At 34.3% G+C, this 15,496-nt stretch overlaps 2 protein-coding genes across 3 annotated transcripts; one reads left to right on the top strand and one right to left on the bottom strand.

Moving 5' to 3' along the window:
* Nucleotides 1–1,074: 1,074 nt before the first annotated feature.
* Nucleotides 1,075–7,994, top strand: LOC103491393 (protein MEI2-like 5). Of its 2 annotated transcripts, XR_007821118.1 has the most exons (14): nucleotides 1,075–1,456; nucleotides 2,588–2,628; nucleotides 2,766–2,909; nucleotides 2,997–3,451; nucleotides 4,270–4,428; nucleotides 4,554–4,670; nucleotides 4,858–5,009; nucleotides 5,227–5,318; nucleotides 5,472–6,405; nucleotides 6,508–6,592; nucleotides 6,677–6,745; nucleotides 6,942–7,121; nucleotides 7,315–7,493; nucleotides 7,632–7,994. XR_007821118.1 is itself a non-coding variant. In XM_008451319.3 (13 exons), the coding sequence occupies exons 2-13, from the start codon at nucleotides 2,598–2,600 to the stop codon at nucleotides 7,426–7,428; spliced, it is 2,532 nt and encodes an 843-aa protein (XP_008449541.2). In that variant the 5' UTR covers nucleotides 1,075–1,456; nucleotides 2,588–2,597; the 3' UTR covers nucleotides 7,429–7,994. The 2 variants fall into 2 exon arrangements, 1 of the variants encoding a protein (XP_008449541.2); XM_008451319.3 differs by having other exon boundaries at nucleotides 7,315–7,994.
* Nucleotides 7,995–8,275: 281 nt separating this feature from the next.
* On the bottom strand, nucleotides 8,276–12,060 carry LOC103491395 (ribose-phosphate pyrophosphokinase 4). Its single transcript, XM_008451320.3, has 7 exons — nucleotides 11,850–12,060; nucleotides 10,353–10,668; nucleotides 9,933–10,028; nucleotides 9,765–9,833; nucleotides 9,543–9,671; nucleotides 8,829–8,925; nucleotides 8,276–8,567 (listed from the first exon to the last, which is right to left on the bottom strand). The coding sequence occupies exons 1-7, from the start codon at nucleotides 11,963–11,965 to the stop codon at nucleotides 8,437–8,439; spliced, it is 954 nt and encodes a 317-aa protein (XP_008449542.1). The 5' UTR covers nucleotides 11,966–12,060; the 3' UTR covers nucleotides 8,276–8,436.
* Between the last annotated feature and the right edge of the window lie 3,436 nt (nucleotides 12,061–15,496).

Raw genomic sequence — 15,496 nt, 5'->3', positions numbered from 1 at the left:
AAATTCAAACTTTTAAAACTATATGAATTAAAATTATAAGTAAATGGAATTATATGTATTGTTTTTCCAATTTGGGGGGAAAAAGAAAGAGGATAGGATGGGGCTGCTGATTCATACTCATATAGAGAGAGAGATTTTTTTTTAATTTTTTTTTTTTTGTTCTTTCTTTCTATTATTGTGGGCCCCATGCACGATGAGATATTTGTAATGTTTTAGAGGAGAGGGGTGGGCCCACCACAAAGCTTCAAAAGTTTGATCAGGGCCACGTGGGGGCATGTAAATGGTTGATTGAAAATGTAAAATCCTACGAACGGAAGCAGGTGATTTCCTGATTCCCCACGTTTCCACCGACGCAAGATGACGTCACTATTTAAAAAAAACCATGGCGAGTAGAAATCGGGTGTATCCAGTAACACGTGAACTCGTCCATAACTAAAAGAGAAGTCCACTCGTTCTCTAAATCCAATCACGCTCCGCCACGCATCCCATAATGGATCCAAACTGATGGCATGGCACCCCCGAAATTCAATCCATAATCAAGGTCAGAGAAAACTGCGGGAATTTATCCAACAAATAAATATTAATTTCTTTTCTTTTCTTCTCGGAATTAAAAAATAAAAATGCAAAATTTAGAATCATAGAACAATGCAAGCAGTGAAATTGAAATTCGTTGGTGTCAACGGACGCCAAATAGGATTCAAATTCAGCTGAATTTTTACTCTTTCATAGAAAAAAAAAAAAAGAAAAAAAAAAAAGATGAAACGACATAACTTTGAACAACAGTCAAATTTTTTTTTGGGTTAATATGTCATTTTAAGCCACGAAATGTTAGTTGTGATTCCATTATAATGGTAAGATTTTTGATTATTTAATAGCAATGCATTTGAAATATATTGAGAGGAATAATTATGTTTAAGATTTGCTTCAAATAAATTGAAGATTTATTGATCATAAAGAGGTTAAAACTCAACCAAGTATGTAATATTTAGAAAAAGGTATTTTAATTTTTCTTTCTTTCTTTTGCCACTGTTCTTGTCCTCCATTCTTCCAATCATTTTCCTTGGTTTTTTTTTTTTTTTTTTTTTAAATTTGTAGGATTATTATTAATTTTTTTTTTGGCCCCCAATTGGTTTTCTCTTTCTAAAAATTGCTCAGCTTCCTTCTCTCGCTGTCCTTCTCTTCTATCTGGGTTCCCGGCGAGACTACAGGAAGTAGAAGAGTAGAAGAAAGATTTTTCTCTGCTTCTACGGAAACTCTTCTCCTTTTCTTTATTTCTTTTTTCTATTTTTTTTTCTTTTTCTCTATTTGTCGCTCTAATTAATCTAATTTCTTGATCGACACCGAACCTTGTCTCGATTCTCCAAATATTCATCTTCTCTCTCTTTCTCTCTCTCTCGCAAAACAAATACTAATCACCATCCTTCGATGTTCTCTCTTTAGCGTACTTTGTTTCAAGGTACTTCTCGCTTTACTTTTTCTGTTTGCTTCAAAAGCTATGCCATATTTTATTTGGGTTTTGTTTTTTTGAATCTGGGTGTTTACTGTATATCATTCAATTTTGTTTTCCCTTTGCATTTGATCGGCTACTCTAGCTGCTGCTATTTGGGAAATTGATTAGAATTAAGCTTTTAGTACTGCATGATATTGATGAAAAACGTTATTGGAGTTATTGGGTGTTTTTGGGTATGCTCAAATTTGCTCCTTTTGATGGTTGCGTATGATGATTTTTTAGTTTGCTACTTCTTTGACTGGAAAACAGTGAAATTTACAAGCACACAAGCTTTTCTGTTTGATTTTACTTCCAACTTTGTCCCCAATTTTTATCTAATCGTGTTTTAATTTTCTCATGGAACATTTTGGGGCAACTTTGTACGAACCCATTGATTGTTACCAAGACTATGTGATATTGTGGATTTATTTATGCCTCTGAGAGAACATGCATAATGTTTTGTTACTGATGTGGATATGTTATTGGTAGTTTGCGGAGAATTTTAACTTGCATCATTACGAGCCTTTTCTCTAGTTATGCTTTTCACCATACTAGTTTTGTGATGTAAACCTATCGAATAAAGAGAGATATAATAGACCGATTTTTCTATTATTGAGTAGGCCCATGTCAACCGCTTGATTTCTTCTCTGGTTTATTAGGTGAGAGCAAGACGTTTCATTTTCATTTTCCAGACAAGGGTTGGTCTTGATTTGTTTCAAGGGTTACTATAAAAAGAAAAAGCAATACCTTTGATGGTGTGCATCTATTATGTTGCTAGTTTGCATATATGTTGACCAGGAAAACTGGTATAGGTTTTTAATTTTTAATATGTAATATGTTGACAGTATTTAATGTGATTAGTAATTATGCTCTTCCAAAATTGGATTCTGTCTCAGTGCCCTGCCATTAGAGAAATTTTTGCGCACTTGGATGAATGATTATTGAAATCTGACTGTTAGCTCTTGAACGATTTTGCAATATGCATACTGTATCTATCTGTGCATATAGATATTGGTGTACTTGGCTCTCAAACACTTACAAGTTTCAAAGTATTCGATTTATAAACTTATGCATGTTTTACTTTTTCTTCTTTGGCAGAAAGTGCATAATGGAGCAACAATCTGAAGATTCTATGTCGGGTAATTTTGTTTATTCAACTAAGAGAATTTGATTAAGAGCATTTAAGTGCCTACTAATTTCTTGCATTAACATCATTACATGCGGGTTTAATTATACAACAGACTATTTGAATACTTAACAATAATTGCTTTTGCAGGCCAAGCCAAAAATTTATTAGTTAACATTCCCCGAAAAGCGGGAAGTAGTGCATGGGGAATTCCTTGCGCATCTGACTCTTTTCACGCCTCATCTGATGTTAGCTTGTTTTCCAGTTCATTGCCAGTCTTACCACATGAGAAATGTACGTACAAGTGCTTGTTGTAACATACTTATCAACGATCTGTTTAGTTTTTATGTGTTAAGTAAGTCTTGCATTGCTAATGTGCAGTGGATTTTGATTCTGAGCTTTGTCAATCTGATGCTGCTGACTTATCCAACGAACTTGACCCCAAAACTGACATCAAGGACCCTCTTGAAGAGGTAGAGGTAGATGCAATAGGCAATCTGCTTCCCGATGATGATGAGCTTTTCAGCGGTTTAATGGATGATTTTGACTTAAGTGGATTGCCCAGTCAACTAGAGGATTTGGAAGAGTATGACCTATTTGGCAGTGGAGGGGGAATGGAACTAGATTTTGAACCTCAAGAGAACCTGAGTATGGGTATGTCAAAATTGAATCTGTCTGACAGTGTTACTGGAAGCATGGTTAGTCATTATGCTCTGCCAAATGGAGTGGGAACGGTGGCCGGAGAGCATCCATATGGGGAACATCCATCAAGGACGTTGTTTGTAAGGAATATCAATAGTAATGTCGAGGATGCTGAGTTAAGAGCCCTCTTTGAGGTAATATTATTTAACGAGTTGCTTCCTTAAATTTTCTGAGGAAATTTTCTTTGGTGAGTTACTTCCTTATCTTTGCAAGGTAACATGAGCTTACTTTCTTAGATTTGTCTTTATGCTCATCTTCTCCTTATTTCTGTTCTTTTATTTGATTTTCTGGAAAATTATGTGCAAGTCTCCATAAATTTTATGGTACCATGAAACTTTCCGCCTACTAAGGTTTCTTTTTAAATCTTAAATAATCATTTTAGATTATCAAATCAGCCTTCTAGATCTTTTTGTTTGTGATAAGTATTTAGTCTTGATTCCAATTCTCATGTGTAAGAGGTTCCTGAAGAGCCTGCTTACATCTTTTCCTTGAATTTCACTGTATGTGATGAGGTTGGATATTAGCATTATCTGCACGTATTCATTCTGATGTTGCTTTCTTTTGATTGTGCTTGTGGTGCCCCTCGACTTAGGGCATGTTGTGTGTGTCGATAAGCATGCACTTGGCAGGCTTTGAGATTGGTGATGTGCATGTTACGGACTGGAGCCTCAATATATTTGAGTTTATATATCTTTAGATTTCTCAATAGTTATTGAAGTTTAAAATATTGAATCCTTGGTAGCTCAGATAAGTGGCATTAAAACTGATACTTCGTGATGGAGAACTAGTTTACTGTTGTTATTGGTACCGTGAAGCCCCTTTTAGTAAATTTGTATGTAGATGAGACTACTTTCTGTACTATTTGCTGCATTGCTTAATTTCTGTAAGGTTCAGAAACAGTTCTATTTATTCACTTCAAATTCTAGTTCATTAACTGCACCTATCTCGACAGCAATATGGAGATATAAGAACTTTATACACTGCTTGCAAGCATAGGGGTTTTGTGATGATATCTTACTATGACATTCGAGCGGCTCGCACAGCAATGCGTGCATTGCAAAACAAACCTTTGAGGCGACGGAAACTTGACATTCATTTTTCAATACCAAAGGTTTGGGCTGAGATGGCCATTCTTATTATACAGTTTTCCTTTCTTGGTTCTAACTTCTTTCTGTACATTGTTCCAACATCATTAACTTGTTAACTCTTTAAATCTGTTGCTTGGCCATTTTCCAGGATAATCCTTCAGAAAAGGATATTAACCAGGGAACTCTTGTTGTATTCAATCTGGATGCCTCAGTTTCAAATGATGACCTTCGTCGAATATTTGGGGCTTATGGAGAAGTAAAGGAGGTATTTTTCAACTCTGTTATAGCACACCTGACAATCACACGCTTATATAGAATTGCCTGCACAATCAGTCCTTTGATTTCTGCATGTTTGTGCAAGGATGCATGTCACATGTGATTTGTATGGAATCCTAATACGGACATCTGCAATTAAATTTCTAAAAGGACAACTTCCCTTCCTCAAACTGCAGATTAGGGAAACACCACACAAGCGTCATCATAAGTTCATAGAGTTTTATGATGTTAGAGCAGCAGAGGCTGCTCTAAGGGCATTAAATAGGAGTGATATAGCAGGCAAGCGAATAAAGCTTGAACCTAGCCGTCCTGGAGGGGCACGTAGGAAGTAAGTTCCTTATGCCTGTCACTTTTGTTCACACTTATCTGAACTAGATTTTTTTTATATGCTTACCCTAGATAATAAGTATAAGATGATTTACTTTCATCATTTCCATTGATTATCTTTTAGACTTTTAGTAGACATTATATCTTTTGGCATTTGTATGTGTTTTATGCAATATCATGTTTGCTTACAAACTGACATGCTCTTATCATTCATATAGTTTAATGCAGCAATTAAGTCAAGAGCTGGAACAAGATGACGCTCGGACTTTTCGTCATCAGGTTGGTTCCCCAGTGACCAATTCACCTCCAGGTGAGCATCTTATACAGCTTTTCTCGAATCCTGGATTCCTGATTATATTTATGGATCTATGATTACCTACAACATCTCAAGCGTTGGACAGAAGTTCTTCTCTGCATCATCTATTTTGAATACTCATTAACATTAGAACCACTTCAATGGTAGGTAACTGGTCACATGTTGGTAGTCCGGTGGAACATAATTCATTTAGCAAGTCCCCTGGTTTGGGAAGCCTGAGCCCCATAAACAGCAGTCATTTGTCTGGCTTGGCTTCTATTCTTCCTCCTAATCTGTCAAACTCTCCAAGAATAGCACCAATTGGGAAGGACCAAGGAAGGGCTAATCATGCCAACCAAGTGCTCACCAATTCTGCATTGATGCAAGGAACAGCCTACCACAATCATCAATCCTTTCCTGACAACAAATTTAGCTCAAATGGTGGATCTACATCTTCTGTTGCTGACTTGAATTCCAATTCATCCAGTATTGGGACATTATCTGGTCCTCAGTTCCTATGGGGAAGCCCAACCCCCTATGCTGAACGTCCAAATTCTTCAGCTTGGCCGACACCATCTGCAGGACAGCCATTTACTTCTAATGGGCAAGGACAAGGTTTTCCATATGTTAGACACCATGGTTCTTTGCTTGGTTCTCATCACCATCACGTAGGATCTGCTCCATCTGGTGTTCCTCTTGATAGGCCTTTTGGTTATTTCCCAGAGTCACCAGAAACATCCTTCATGAGTCCAGGTACACTAGGGAGCACAAGTTTAAGTCGACACAATGGTAATTTTATGAACTTGAGTACACGAGCAGCTATGACTGGTGGTCTTGGTCTTCCGACAAATATGGTTGAAAATGGCTCTCCCAACTTTAGAATGATGTCTTTGCCCAGGCAAGGCTCTATTTACTATGGCAATGGCTCTTTTCCTGGGTCTGGTGTTGTGAGTGCTGATGGATTGCTGGAACGTCGTAGTAGGCGAGTTGAGAATGTTGGGAACCAAATTGAGAGCAAGAAGCAGTATCAGCTTGATTTGGAAAAAATTGTCAGTGGGGAAGATACTAGGACGACACTAATGATAAAAAACATCCCCAACAAGTAAGAACCTATTTGGTTTATTATTTAAGAGTAGCAGTTTAAATTTTCACCTTGATTATACCGTGTTTCTTTTCATAAACGTATATTTATTTGTTGCTATAGGTACACGTCAAAGATGCTTTTGGCTGCTATTGATGAAAATCACCGTGGTGCTTATGATTTCCTATACTTGCCCATTGATTTCAAGGTAGCATTTGTTTTCTAGAATATATTGCGTCATCAAACACCCTATGATACTGACTTCCAATTATGGTTTAATTTCCTGTTTCAGAATAAGTGCAATGTCGGTTATGCCTTCATCAATATGGTGTCACCCACACAAATTATTCCCTTCTATGAGGTATGTCTTGGTTCATCGCTGTATTTCTTTTTTGGGTGAACAATGCATTTATCTGGTATATTTTTCTGATCATCTGAATTTGGCTGTACTCCTATATATATATATGTATATCAAAATTTGATGCTTAAATTGTAAGAACCATAAGAATTCTTGTCTCTAGAGTTCTTGCTTATAATGGAAATATAATGTTTACCAGGCATTCAATGGTAAGAAGTGGGAGAAGTTCAATAGTGAAAAGGTTGCTTCACTAGCTTATGCTCGAATTCAGGGCAAGACTGCTCTAGTAACACACTTTCAGAACTCGAGCCTAATGAATGAGGACAAGCGATGTCGGCCGATTCTCTTTCGATCTGAAGGCCAAGAGATTGGTGACCAGGTGACATGTTGTGATCAATCCTAGTTGTTCTTGTTCAGTGTGTGTTGTATTTTTACTTGTCTCGTTTTGTTGCACTTATGATTGAAAGTGGAGATACAACTTAACTGAATCATGTTAACTGGTAGTTTGTATCCAGAGAAGATCCCTATCATTTCCGCTGACCGATTCAATATGTTGTCTATCACAAATCCAGGATATTCTCCTCTCCAGCAACCTGAACATATGCATTCGTCAGCCAGATGGATCGTACTCAGGGGACTCATTGGACAGCCCAAAGGGCCACCCAGATGAAAAGCCAGAAAATTAACTTATTCTGGTTCATTTTCTAAGCCTTGAGATTAAGAAAGGCTGGGAAAACTAACTGTTGGATAGGTATTAATATGGTAAAACTAAGTGAGAACTGATGGAGTAATTGTGATTGATGAATACTTTACTTGATCATTATTTTTCATGAAGGGTATTGCAGACAAGGAGGCAGAGAGCAATTTTTTTTTTTTTTTTTGGTTGTAGGTAGAGGAACATATTGTAATTTAACCAATGGTAAATAAGGAGAATCACGTGGCTACTGGCCTAAGTCTCTCTGCGGCATCGAGCGTTTCTTCCAGCTTGTTTGTGACCATCACTTCTGTGGAGTCTATATTAGAGGAGTTTGCATTTTGTCTTTGTTCATAGGGGCTCTCAAGTCCAATTGCAAATATGAGTTGTTCCTGTTGATATTGGTAAATTTCTGTGGGTCATATAGGGTTTAGGTTCTCTGTTGAAGAAGTGTACAGATGGGGGAGGCCACTAGGATGTTTCTTCCCTATGTTAAGTTGTTGATATCATGTAGACAACAGAATTGGTGTTTGCATCAAATTAAACATTGTAAATTCATATTCTTGTCTTCTCTCTTGGATCCTTGAATAATCAGAATTGTACTTAAACTTGCACATTTGAAAGAAGCTTCTCTTGCTCTCTCTTTGTGTGGATTGTAACTTCTCTCTTAAAGCTGCAATTCTTAAAACATTATTTATTCATATATATTCACTGAGCTTTTGCAGCTCTTATGCAATGCTCGATTTGTTTGTGTTTGTTTTTTTAATTAAATATATTTAGTTATAAAAAAAGTGCAAGATGGAAAGTCGGACATAAGAGAAGTATTTGAAAAAGAAAGATGACAAAAACAATACTATTAAACCATCAATTTCATCAAAAAGGATGTCATCCAGCATTCACTCATATATCAGAATCGGAACGGTTTGTCCCACCTATGCATTATTGTGAAAGATATGTAATCATATTCGCATAATTGAAGTCTCATTAACAACCTATTGGTTCAAATCACCAAAGCATCAGCAATGGAACCTGCAAGACTCAAAACTTCAAAAGGAGCTTTATCTGCTATGGCTTTGACTGTATGAGGGCAGGAATCAGTGATCCAGAAGTAGGAAAATGCCATCTCCAAACCTTCAGAAAGAATATCAAGAAAGAGATTACCATGCTTGGAATGGTTAATGACATTTTTGGTAGTGATTTTTAAATTGTTTTTGTTACGATCAAAGTCGCTTTGAAATATGTTTTTAAAAATTTTAAATCAGTTTTGTTTGTATGGAAGTGCAATGTGTGAAATTAAACATAATTAATTTTGAAAGACTAAAGATATGCTAAAGTGATTTTGAGCCGGATACAAGTAACTTTAAGCTCACTCCTAAAACTTGAACCACTCACCATTTTTGTGAAGGAACCGCTTCCAAGATTGCTTTGGGAAAACACCATGAGTAACATATGCACTAACCTTGGCCGCACCGTGGGCCGCTAAAACTTTCTGATAGTAAAATGAGCAGAAAAATTAGAATGCAGCAGACAAGCAAGAGCCAAGAATACGATTGGAGGTTGTTAGCAATAGCATACATCTTGATCACAAACTTTTGAAAAAGAATCAATCTGGAAAATGGGCACGCTTCTTCGAAATTTAGAATTGTGTGCAGAAATGGTATTATGGCATAAAAAGTTAGACGTTCAAGTGACAGGAACTTTTTTTGCAGCTCACAGCCGATTAAAAACACAATAATAATATTTGTTTCTCTGTTTTGTTTTATTTTCCTTTTTGCAAAAAAAGGGCTGATTTTTGAACGATAATAAGGATCTTGTTATTAGTTGAGGAAAATTGATGGATTTGATAGCATATTCAATGAGGCTTTTCTCACAACCTCTGCCAATTGGCAACGATTTAAAGCTTGTAATCTATTCAGCTGTCATATGGTATGAAAGTATTTGTTTTGTTTCGTTTTTGTTCTTTATTTTGTATGGGTGAGGAACAATTAGTATGCAGCATTTCTGGTACAAAACCAAATAAGTGATGGAGCATTGAGTTCAAATGATATTTGAGACACTGGTTCGCAAGAGTATCTAGCAGGGTTGGGAGCCAGAGGAGAGGAATACCTGACACTCAATCAAGGTTCCTCCAGATTGTACCAAATCATCAACAATAACCACATGACGACCAGCAGGATTTCCTTCCTTGATTCGCACTATCCTTTTGTCTTCTTCACGAACTTTCGTACAGATGACCTGCCATTAGTCAGCATCATATTTTAGAACGTTGAGAAAAATGTAATCATAAACGAGACACTGTACTTGGAAGATATGATAACTCCAACTAACCACAGGATAACGATCAAGTAGCTTGTGAAATCGCTTCCAAGCTCCATCATCAGGAAATGCTATTACTACCTGCACAATAGCAAGGTTAAATCATGGACAATGTAAAAGGGGGGAAAACCACAACGGGGTTCGAAAGAAAGCTTTTTGGGCATTGTACAGCATACTCACATCGTCAGCATCAGGAAGTTGGTGTAGGCGTTGCTTCAGGAGTGGAATTCCAGTTTCAAACAAAGGCAAAACATTATCCCCAAAGTAAAATCTTTCCTGCAGTGAAAGGGAGATCGATATAAAAGATGAAATCGTTCCAATATAACCACATTGGCAACGAGGGGAAGATAAATTTTTAAGAGATTGAAGATGTCAAAGGATTCTCCCAGGTTACAAAGCTACTGGTAAAAGTTAATTCACGCAAAGATGATCAATATAAGGACAGCTGTAGCTAGCTATGGTAATGCAAAATCAGCAACTGACATTACACTAACTAGCAAGAGGCCATGTCCAGAGCTGCTTCCTATGCTATCCAGTGACGTAATCATCAGCAATGGAAAGCTTAGTTTAAGAACATAAATTCAATCAATAATAACAAACCTGCAAGGCATGTATATCATAGATTACTACGCTTGTTGGGCCACCTCTTGAAATAGGAATATTTGATAGGATCCTTGCCATCGTAAATGCTGTTGCTACATCCCCTTCTTCTTCCATTCGCTCAAAGGAGCCAGTAGGAAAGAAAGGCAATACCAACGTGAATGAAGCAGCAAAAAGCCTTGGGAGATTGTATATGACTGAAATCTGTTCAAAGATAGCTCCTTGGTGGCTGAACGATGCAAGGAATGCTACATGATTCCCGCGCAGTTCTTGAGCATTGTTAATGTATATATTTGGAAAACCATCATCAAATGTCCTGTATATAGTGTGAATATAATCAGATTATAGTACTTACCAAATGAAAGACTACCTCAAGCAGTTTACAAGCAGCAGTATAGTTGTCACTTCAGTCTTGACATACTAACAAAATGAACTACAAAGCAAACTCTTAGCAGAAGCAAAGGCATCACAAAGAGAACCCAAGAAGAAAGGATACAATTAAAGGGCACAGATATGGCAGCAGAGAATTGGAAAATCCCAGCTTCAACAGAATCAGGACATGGCTAGTACATTAATATGTTAATTTAAACAATGCATTTATAGTTGATAAAATGCCATTCCCCACGGAACAAGGATACAAATACGTATTCTTGTTACAATATTCATTTTGAATCCCACGTGAAACCGTACTTCTTCACTCAACTCTTCTTTTTCGAGTGAGAAAGCCTCATCTACAGCTCTCTGGCCTATAGGTAATTAGATGATGAAGGACTAAAATGCAGTCGATTGCCACTTTCCAGTGTTATTTGCTTCTCAAGATTAGAAAAACATAGATAAACATAGATACGAGGTCTACAGACAGATTATAGTAGATAGGTAGACAAAAAGATAACCAATTTACTGTCTCGTGAACCTTAGTTTTCTTCTTGCTTTAAAAACAGATAGGTACGTGGGTAGGTATAGAAATTTCACTCCCTTGCAACTCTTAGATTCTTTTTGAGTTCTAGAGTTGTTCAAGCTTCATCACTTTTTTCCCATTTTCTTTACTAAATGTCTTTCACATAGATCCATAACAAATAAAATGTCTAAATACCTTTTTCTTTTGTAACAATTATACAGTAATATCTGTCAAACAAACCAGCAGAGATACTTTAAATTTTAGAAGTAGAACAGGGACAAAACAATTCCACAGGAAAGGGCAACAAGCTCAACTTTAAAAATTAAGAACCCAAAGGATCGCCACCAGCTATTTTTTCAGGAAAAGTTTGTTCATAACAAAAACTAATTGAATAAATGGGTTCTTTAACTTTTTATCTCAGTCTACTTATAGTTTGTAGATTTTCAAGCATAAGATGATCGTTACATTAACAAGCTAAAAAGAAACTACAGTTAAACAACTGAAAACCAACAGAAAAGCCACAAAACTTAGAAATACAAACAGTTATCGAATGGGAAGCAAAGAAATTTGCATGTCAGGGTAGAGGAAAAGGAATGGACCTCCATTTGATGGTTTGTAAGGTGATGGAATCGGATTGAGCTGCAACTTTTTGAGCAAGTTCTTCGCATTCCTCGCAGTAAAAGAGAAAGATGTGCTTCTTCGGCGGCTTTGCCATTGATTCCCACAACTTCAACTTCCACCACAAAGCTGCTTTCACTCAAAGCAGAAAGAGAGAGAGAGAGAGGAAACAAAAGAGAGTGTTAGTGGAGAAATAGATTTTGGGGACGATTATATATATATAAATTAATAATTTGTCCTAAAACCATTTTTTAAATAATCTTTTTAATTCAACTATTAATATTTATTTTTGTTTTTTTGGGGTTTTTCAAATAACAACAACAATAATAAACACAAAAATTTATGCTCATCAAATATATGGTTTTGTCAATTTTCTTATTTTTTTTTTATGAATTATGTTTATAATAAAAATAAAAAATGATCTTTAATGCCTTAAAAAATATGCTTAATTACATGATCTTAATTTGATATTTGTCGTTCTCGTTTAGAAAAAAAGACCCCGATCAATTATCATACGTTTTCAAATTTTCATTTTAATCTTCATAATTTTAATTAAAATAAAATAAAATCAATTCGATCGCAAATAAAATATTTTGATATTTCAATCTATACCAATATAATTCTTAAACTCAAAGGAAGAAGAAACCAAGGCTATATACAACTATAAGTTAAAATAAAACATATTTTGCCAAAATAAGTATAGTTTGCTATGGACTTTGAATTGAATTGAATGTATATACCAAGTAGAAACTTGGATGTTGAATTCCAAGTCAAGAGTAGCTTATACAAGTTACCAAACAAGACGTAGGGAAATTAGGAATTATTTCTTTTTTATATATTCAAATTTTGTTGGTGGGACCCATCTCCTTCTATATTGGAAATTTGAAATGGAATTAATGCATTCCTCGCCGAGAGAAAAGAAAAAAAAAAAAAAAGGCATTTTTCTTGCTCACTTCGCTTCAACCCTATCATCTCATATTCTCTCATTATATATTCTTTTCTTTTTAACACCAATCATAATTTTCTTTATTTTCTTTTAGAAATATTACATTTTTATATTTTGGTTGGAATTTTAATTTTCATTTTAGGCTATTGTTAAGGAAGCGTTTTAATTTTAGAAAGAATAGAAATAGTTTTGAAAAATGAGTATGGTTAAGCAGTCAGCATGGAATTGCGAGTCTTCACTAGGTATGGTCTCTCTCTCTCTCTCTCTCTCTCTCAACTCAAATGTTGAATTCAAAATAGAATTTGTGTATATAGAAGTGAATGAAGGAAGGAAAAGGAAAGAAAAGTGTGGGAATAATATATATATCCATTTCTATTTCTGTTTGCCACTTTCAAAATTAGACTAAGAAGAATCAAATTCCAAATCTCTCTTCTCTCCTTTTAGTTAAAAGTCTACTTTGTATCATCAATTATCCATTGATGTTATATAAGGTAAATAAAAAATACAACTAATAGATTTAAGAAATACTTAAATTTTTATTATATATTGAAACTTTAATTTCTTTAAGATCATTTTGATTAATATTTTGAAATAACCATGAATAAGTATTTTTTTTCTTATAATAATTTAAAATTTTTTATGTTCAATTATATAATTTATTGAGTGAGTAAACATAATTTTAATTCTACTTGTAAAAATGTTTTTGAACTTTTTTTTTTATGTTAAAAAAAATCATTTTGTTGAGTGAATAGACATAGTTGTAATGCTAATTATGAAATGTTTTTGAACTTATGTTAAAAAAGATCATGAACTTTCCAAAGTTCAAAAAGACTTAAAAAAATGCCTCCTAACATTAGTTTTAATTAGTAGGTTTTATAATGTCTAATATAATTACATATAATCTATAGATTAATAGTATATTAATCATGTTTAGTTATATGTTCATTTTGGTATTGAAATATAAAATATTGAACATGAAGTTTGAGGAATAATCAATTAGGTAAAAATGAAGTAAGATATTATACAAAAAGAAATTTAAATATGAAGTATTGAATTATAAATTGCTTAATTTTTAACTATAATTTTAACATTTATATCTTCCTTTTATAAAAAATTTACATTATTTTTAGGTTAAATTATAAATGTGCCATCGACTTTACAATATTTATATAAAAGAAGTTACAAAATTTCAAAAGTTTTAGAAATACCCAACTTTCAGAAAATGAATTAAAATATAGCTTTGAATAGAACCGTATTTTGTTTTAATAAGCCTTGAATAATAATAAAAAAAGAAATAAAGCACTAAATGATTTTAAGACTCAAAACTTTTAATAAAATTTATACGTTACTAGTTGAGAGTGTGTTGATAGCCAAATAAAGTTATATAATTTTTTTGGTTGACTATTTATCGTTTTAGGTTTTGGTATGTTTTAAGCGAAGATTTTGATTTTGGAGTTTTATGAATATATATATATATATATATATATATATATATAATTTGTATGATAGAATGAACAAATATAGTAATATGCGTGATGGAAATAAAAATGAGATTCTAAAAAATTAAAAAAATTGGAAGATATTTCTGGCTTTATGATAATTAATTATAGAAATTCAATGATTTGAGATTACTACAACTAATTAAGAGTTGTCTCTTTCTTAAAAATGTTTTGGATTTTTCTTAACTTAGGTGTATGATTAACTAATTAATTGGTTTTAGGTTTGGTTCGGCAATGTTTCTCATACTCGTCTAGTTGAGGATAAAGGGGGCCAAAAATTGGATTACTAGAGCCAAATATAAGTTTAGTAAATAATTAAGATTGTAATTATGAAAGTTTAGAATATAAATGAAGCATATGGATAATTAACATCTTGTTTTGGAACTTTTAGTGAATGATTATTGAATTTGTGTCTTGTTTCATTTTCATTTGTTAATTCAACTTCTTAAAGGCAGGCGTTGGGAGTGCAAAGGGTTCTTTTGGTGGAGTGGACCAGATTTTACATTATGGTCAAGCCTAGCAGTGTTCACTGTGGCATTGTGAGTTTCCTTTACGACCTGATAATTTTGCCCTTAATTTCTACGTTTTCTCTGTTCTTATCTCTAAACCCCATTAAGGGTTCAATTTTTGAACGTGAGTTCCTATGTAAAGTTGAATATTTATATTCGTTTGAGACAGTTCATTTTAACAAAATTTGACATGTCTTATAAGAACTAATTATAAGAATATTGGAACACTTTTACATTTTATTTAGGAAGTTCTGTCTCTCTTGTGAATAAAAATCACACTGTGTTTCTTCTGAATATATGCTCATTTTGCCGCCATGCTGTCATTTGGGGTGATGAAGGTCTGTTTCATAACATCCCTTTGTTGTCTTTCCAAGCTTCACAGGGGTCGTTTGGGTTTAAAATCCCAGTCCGAGATATTGGAGTTCCTGGTATCTTTTAACTGATGCTTCTTGGATTGTAGATAGAGCAAAAGGTCTTGGTTTATGTAAGAAAAAAGAGGGCTGTTTTCACACCAGATACCTTTCCGAAAAGAAAGATTTTCACCATTGTTAACAGACCGATTCAATTGAGTATTAAACCATTCAGCACCTTTGATAATATTTTTCCATGAGGCTTTTGTGGTGCAGTATTTTCCTGCAGAAGGCAATTGACCAATGTAAAACTGCTTATATTTT

This window comes from Cucumis melo, chromosome 5 (assembly GCF_025177605.1).
Source record: "Cucumis melo cultivar AY chromosome 5, USDA_Cmelo_AY_1.0, whole genome shotgun sequence".
NCBI lineage: Eukaryota > Viridiplantae > Streptophyta > Magnoliopsida > Cucurbitales > Cucurbitaceae > Cucumis > Cucumis melo.
This window is presented reverse-complemented; position numbering and strand designations above follow the sequence as displayed.

Coding starts and splice junctions, on each gene's coding strand:
- LOC103491393 (XM_008451319.3), top strand. CDS start 2,598: ATGGAGCAACAATCTGAAGATTCTATGTCGG. Junction 4,429..4,553: donor TTCATTTTTCAATACCAAAG/GTTTGGGCTGAG, acceptor GCCATTTTCCAG/GATAATCCTTCAGAAAAGGA. Junction 5,319..5,471: donor AGTGACCAATTCACCTCCAG/GTGAGCATCTTA, acceptor CTTCAATGGTAG/GTAACTGGTCACATGTTGGT.
- LOC103491395 (XM_008451320.3), bottom strand. CDS start 11,965: ATGGCAAAGCCGCCGAAGAAGCACATCTTTCTCTTTTACTGCGAGGAA. Junction 9,672..9,764: donor TACTTGATCGTTATCCTGTG/GTTAGTTGGAGT, acceptor GACTAATGGCAG/GTCATCTGTACGAAAGTTCG. Junction 8,568..8,828: donor GCGGTTCCTTCACAAAAATG/GTGAGTGGTTCA, acceptor TTCTTTCTGAAG/GTTTGGAGATGGCATTTTCC.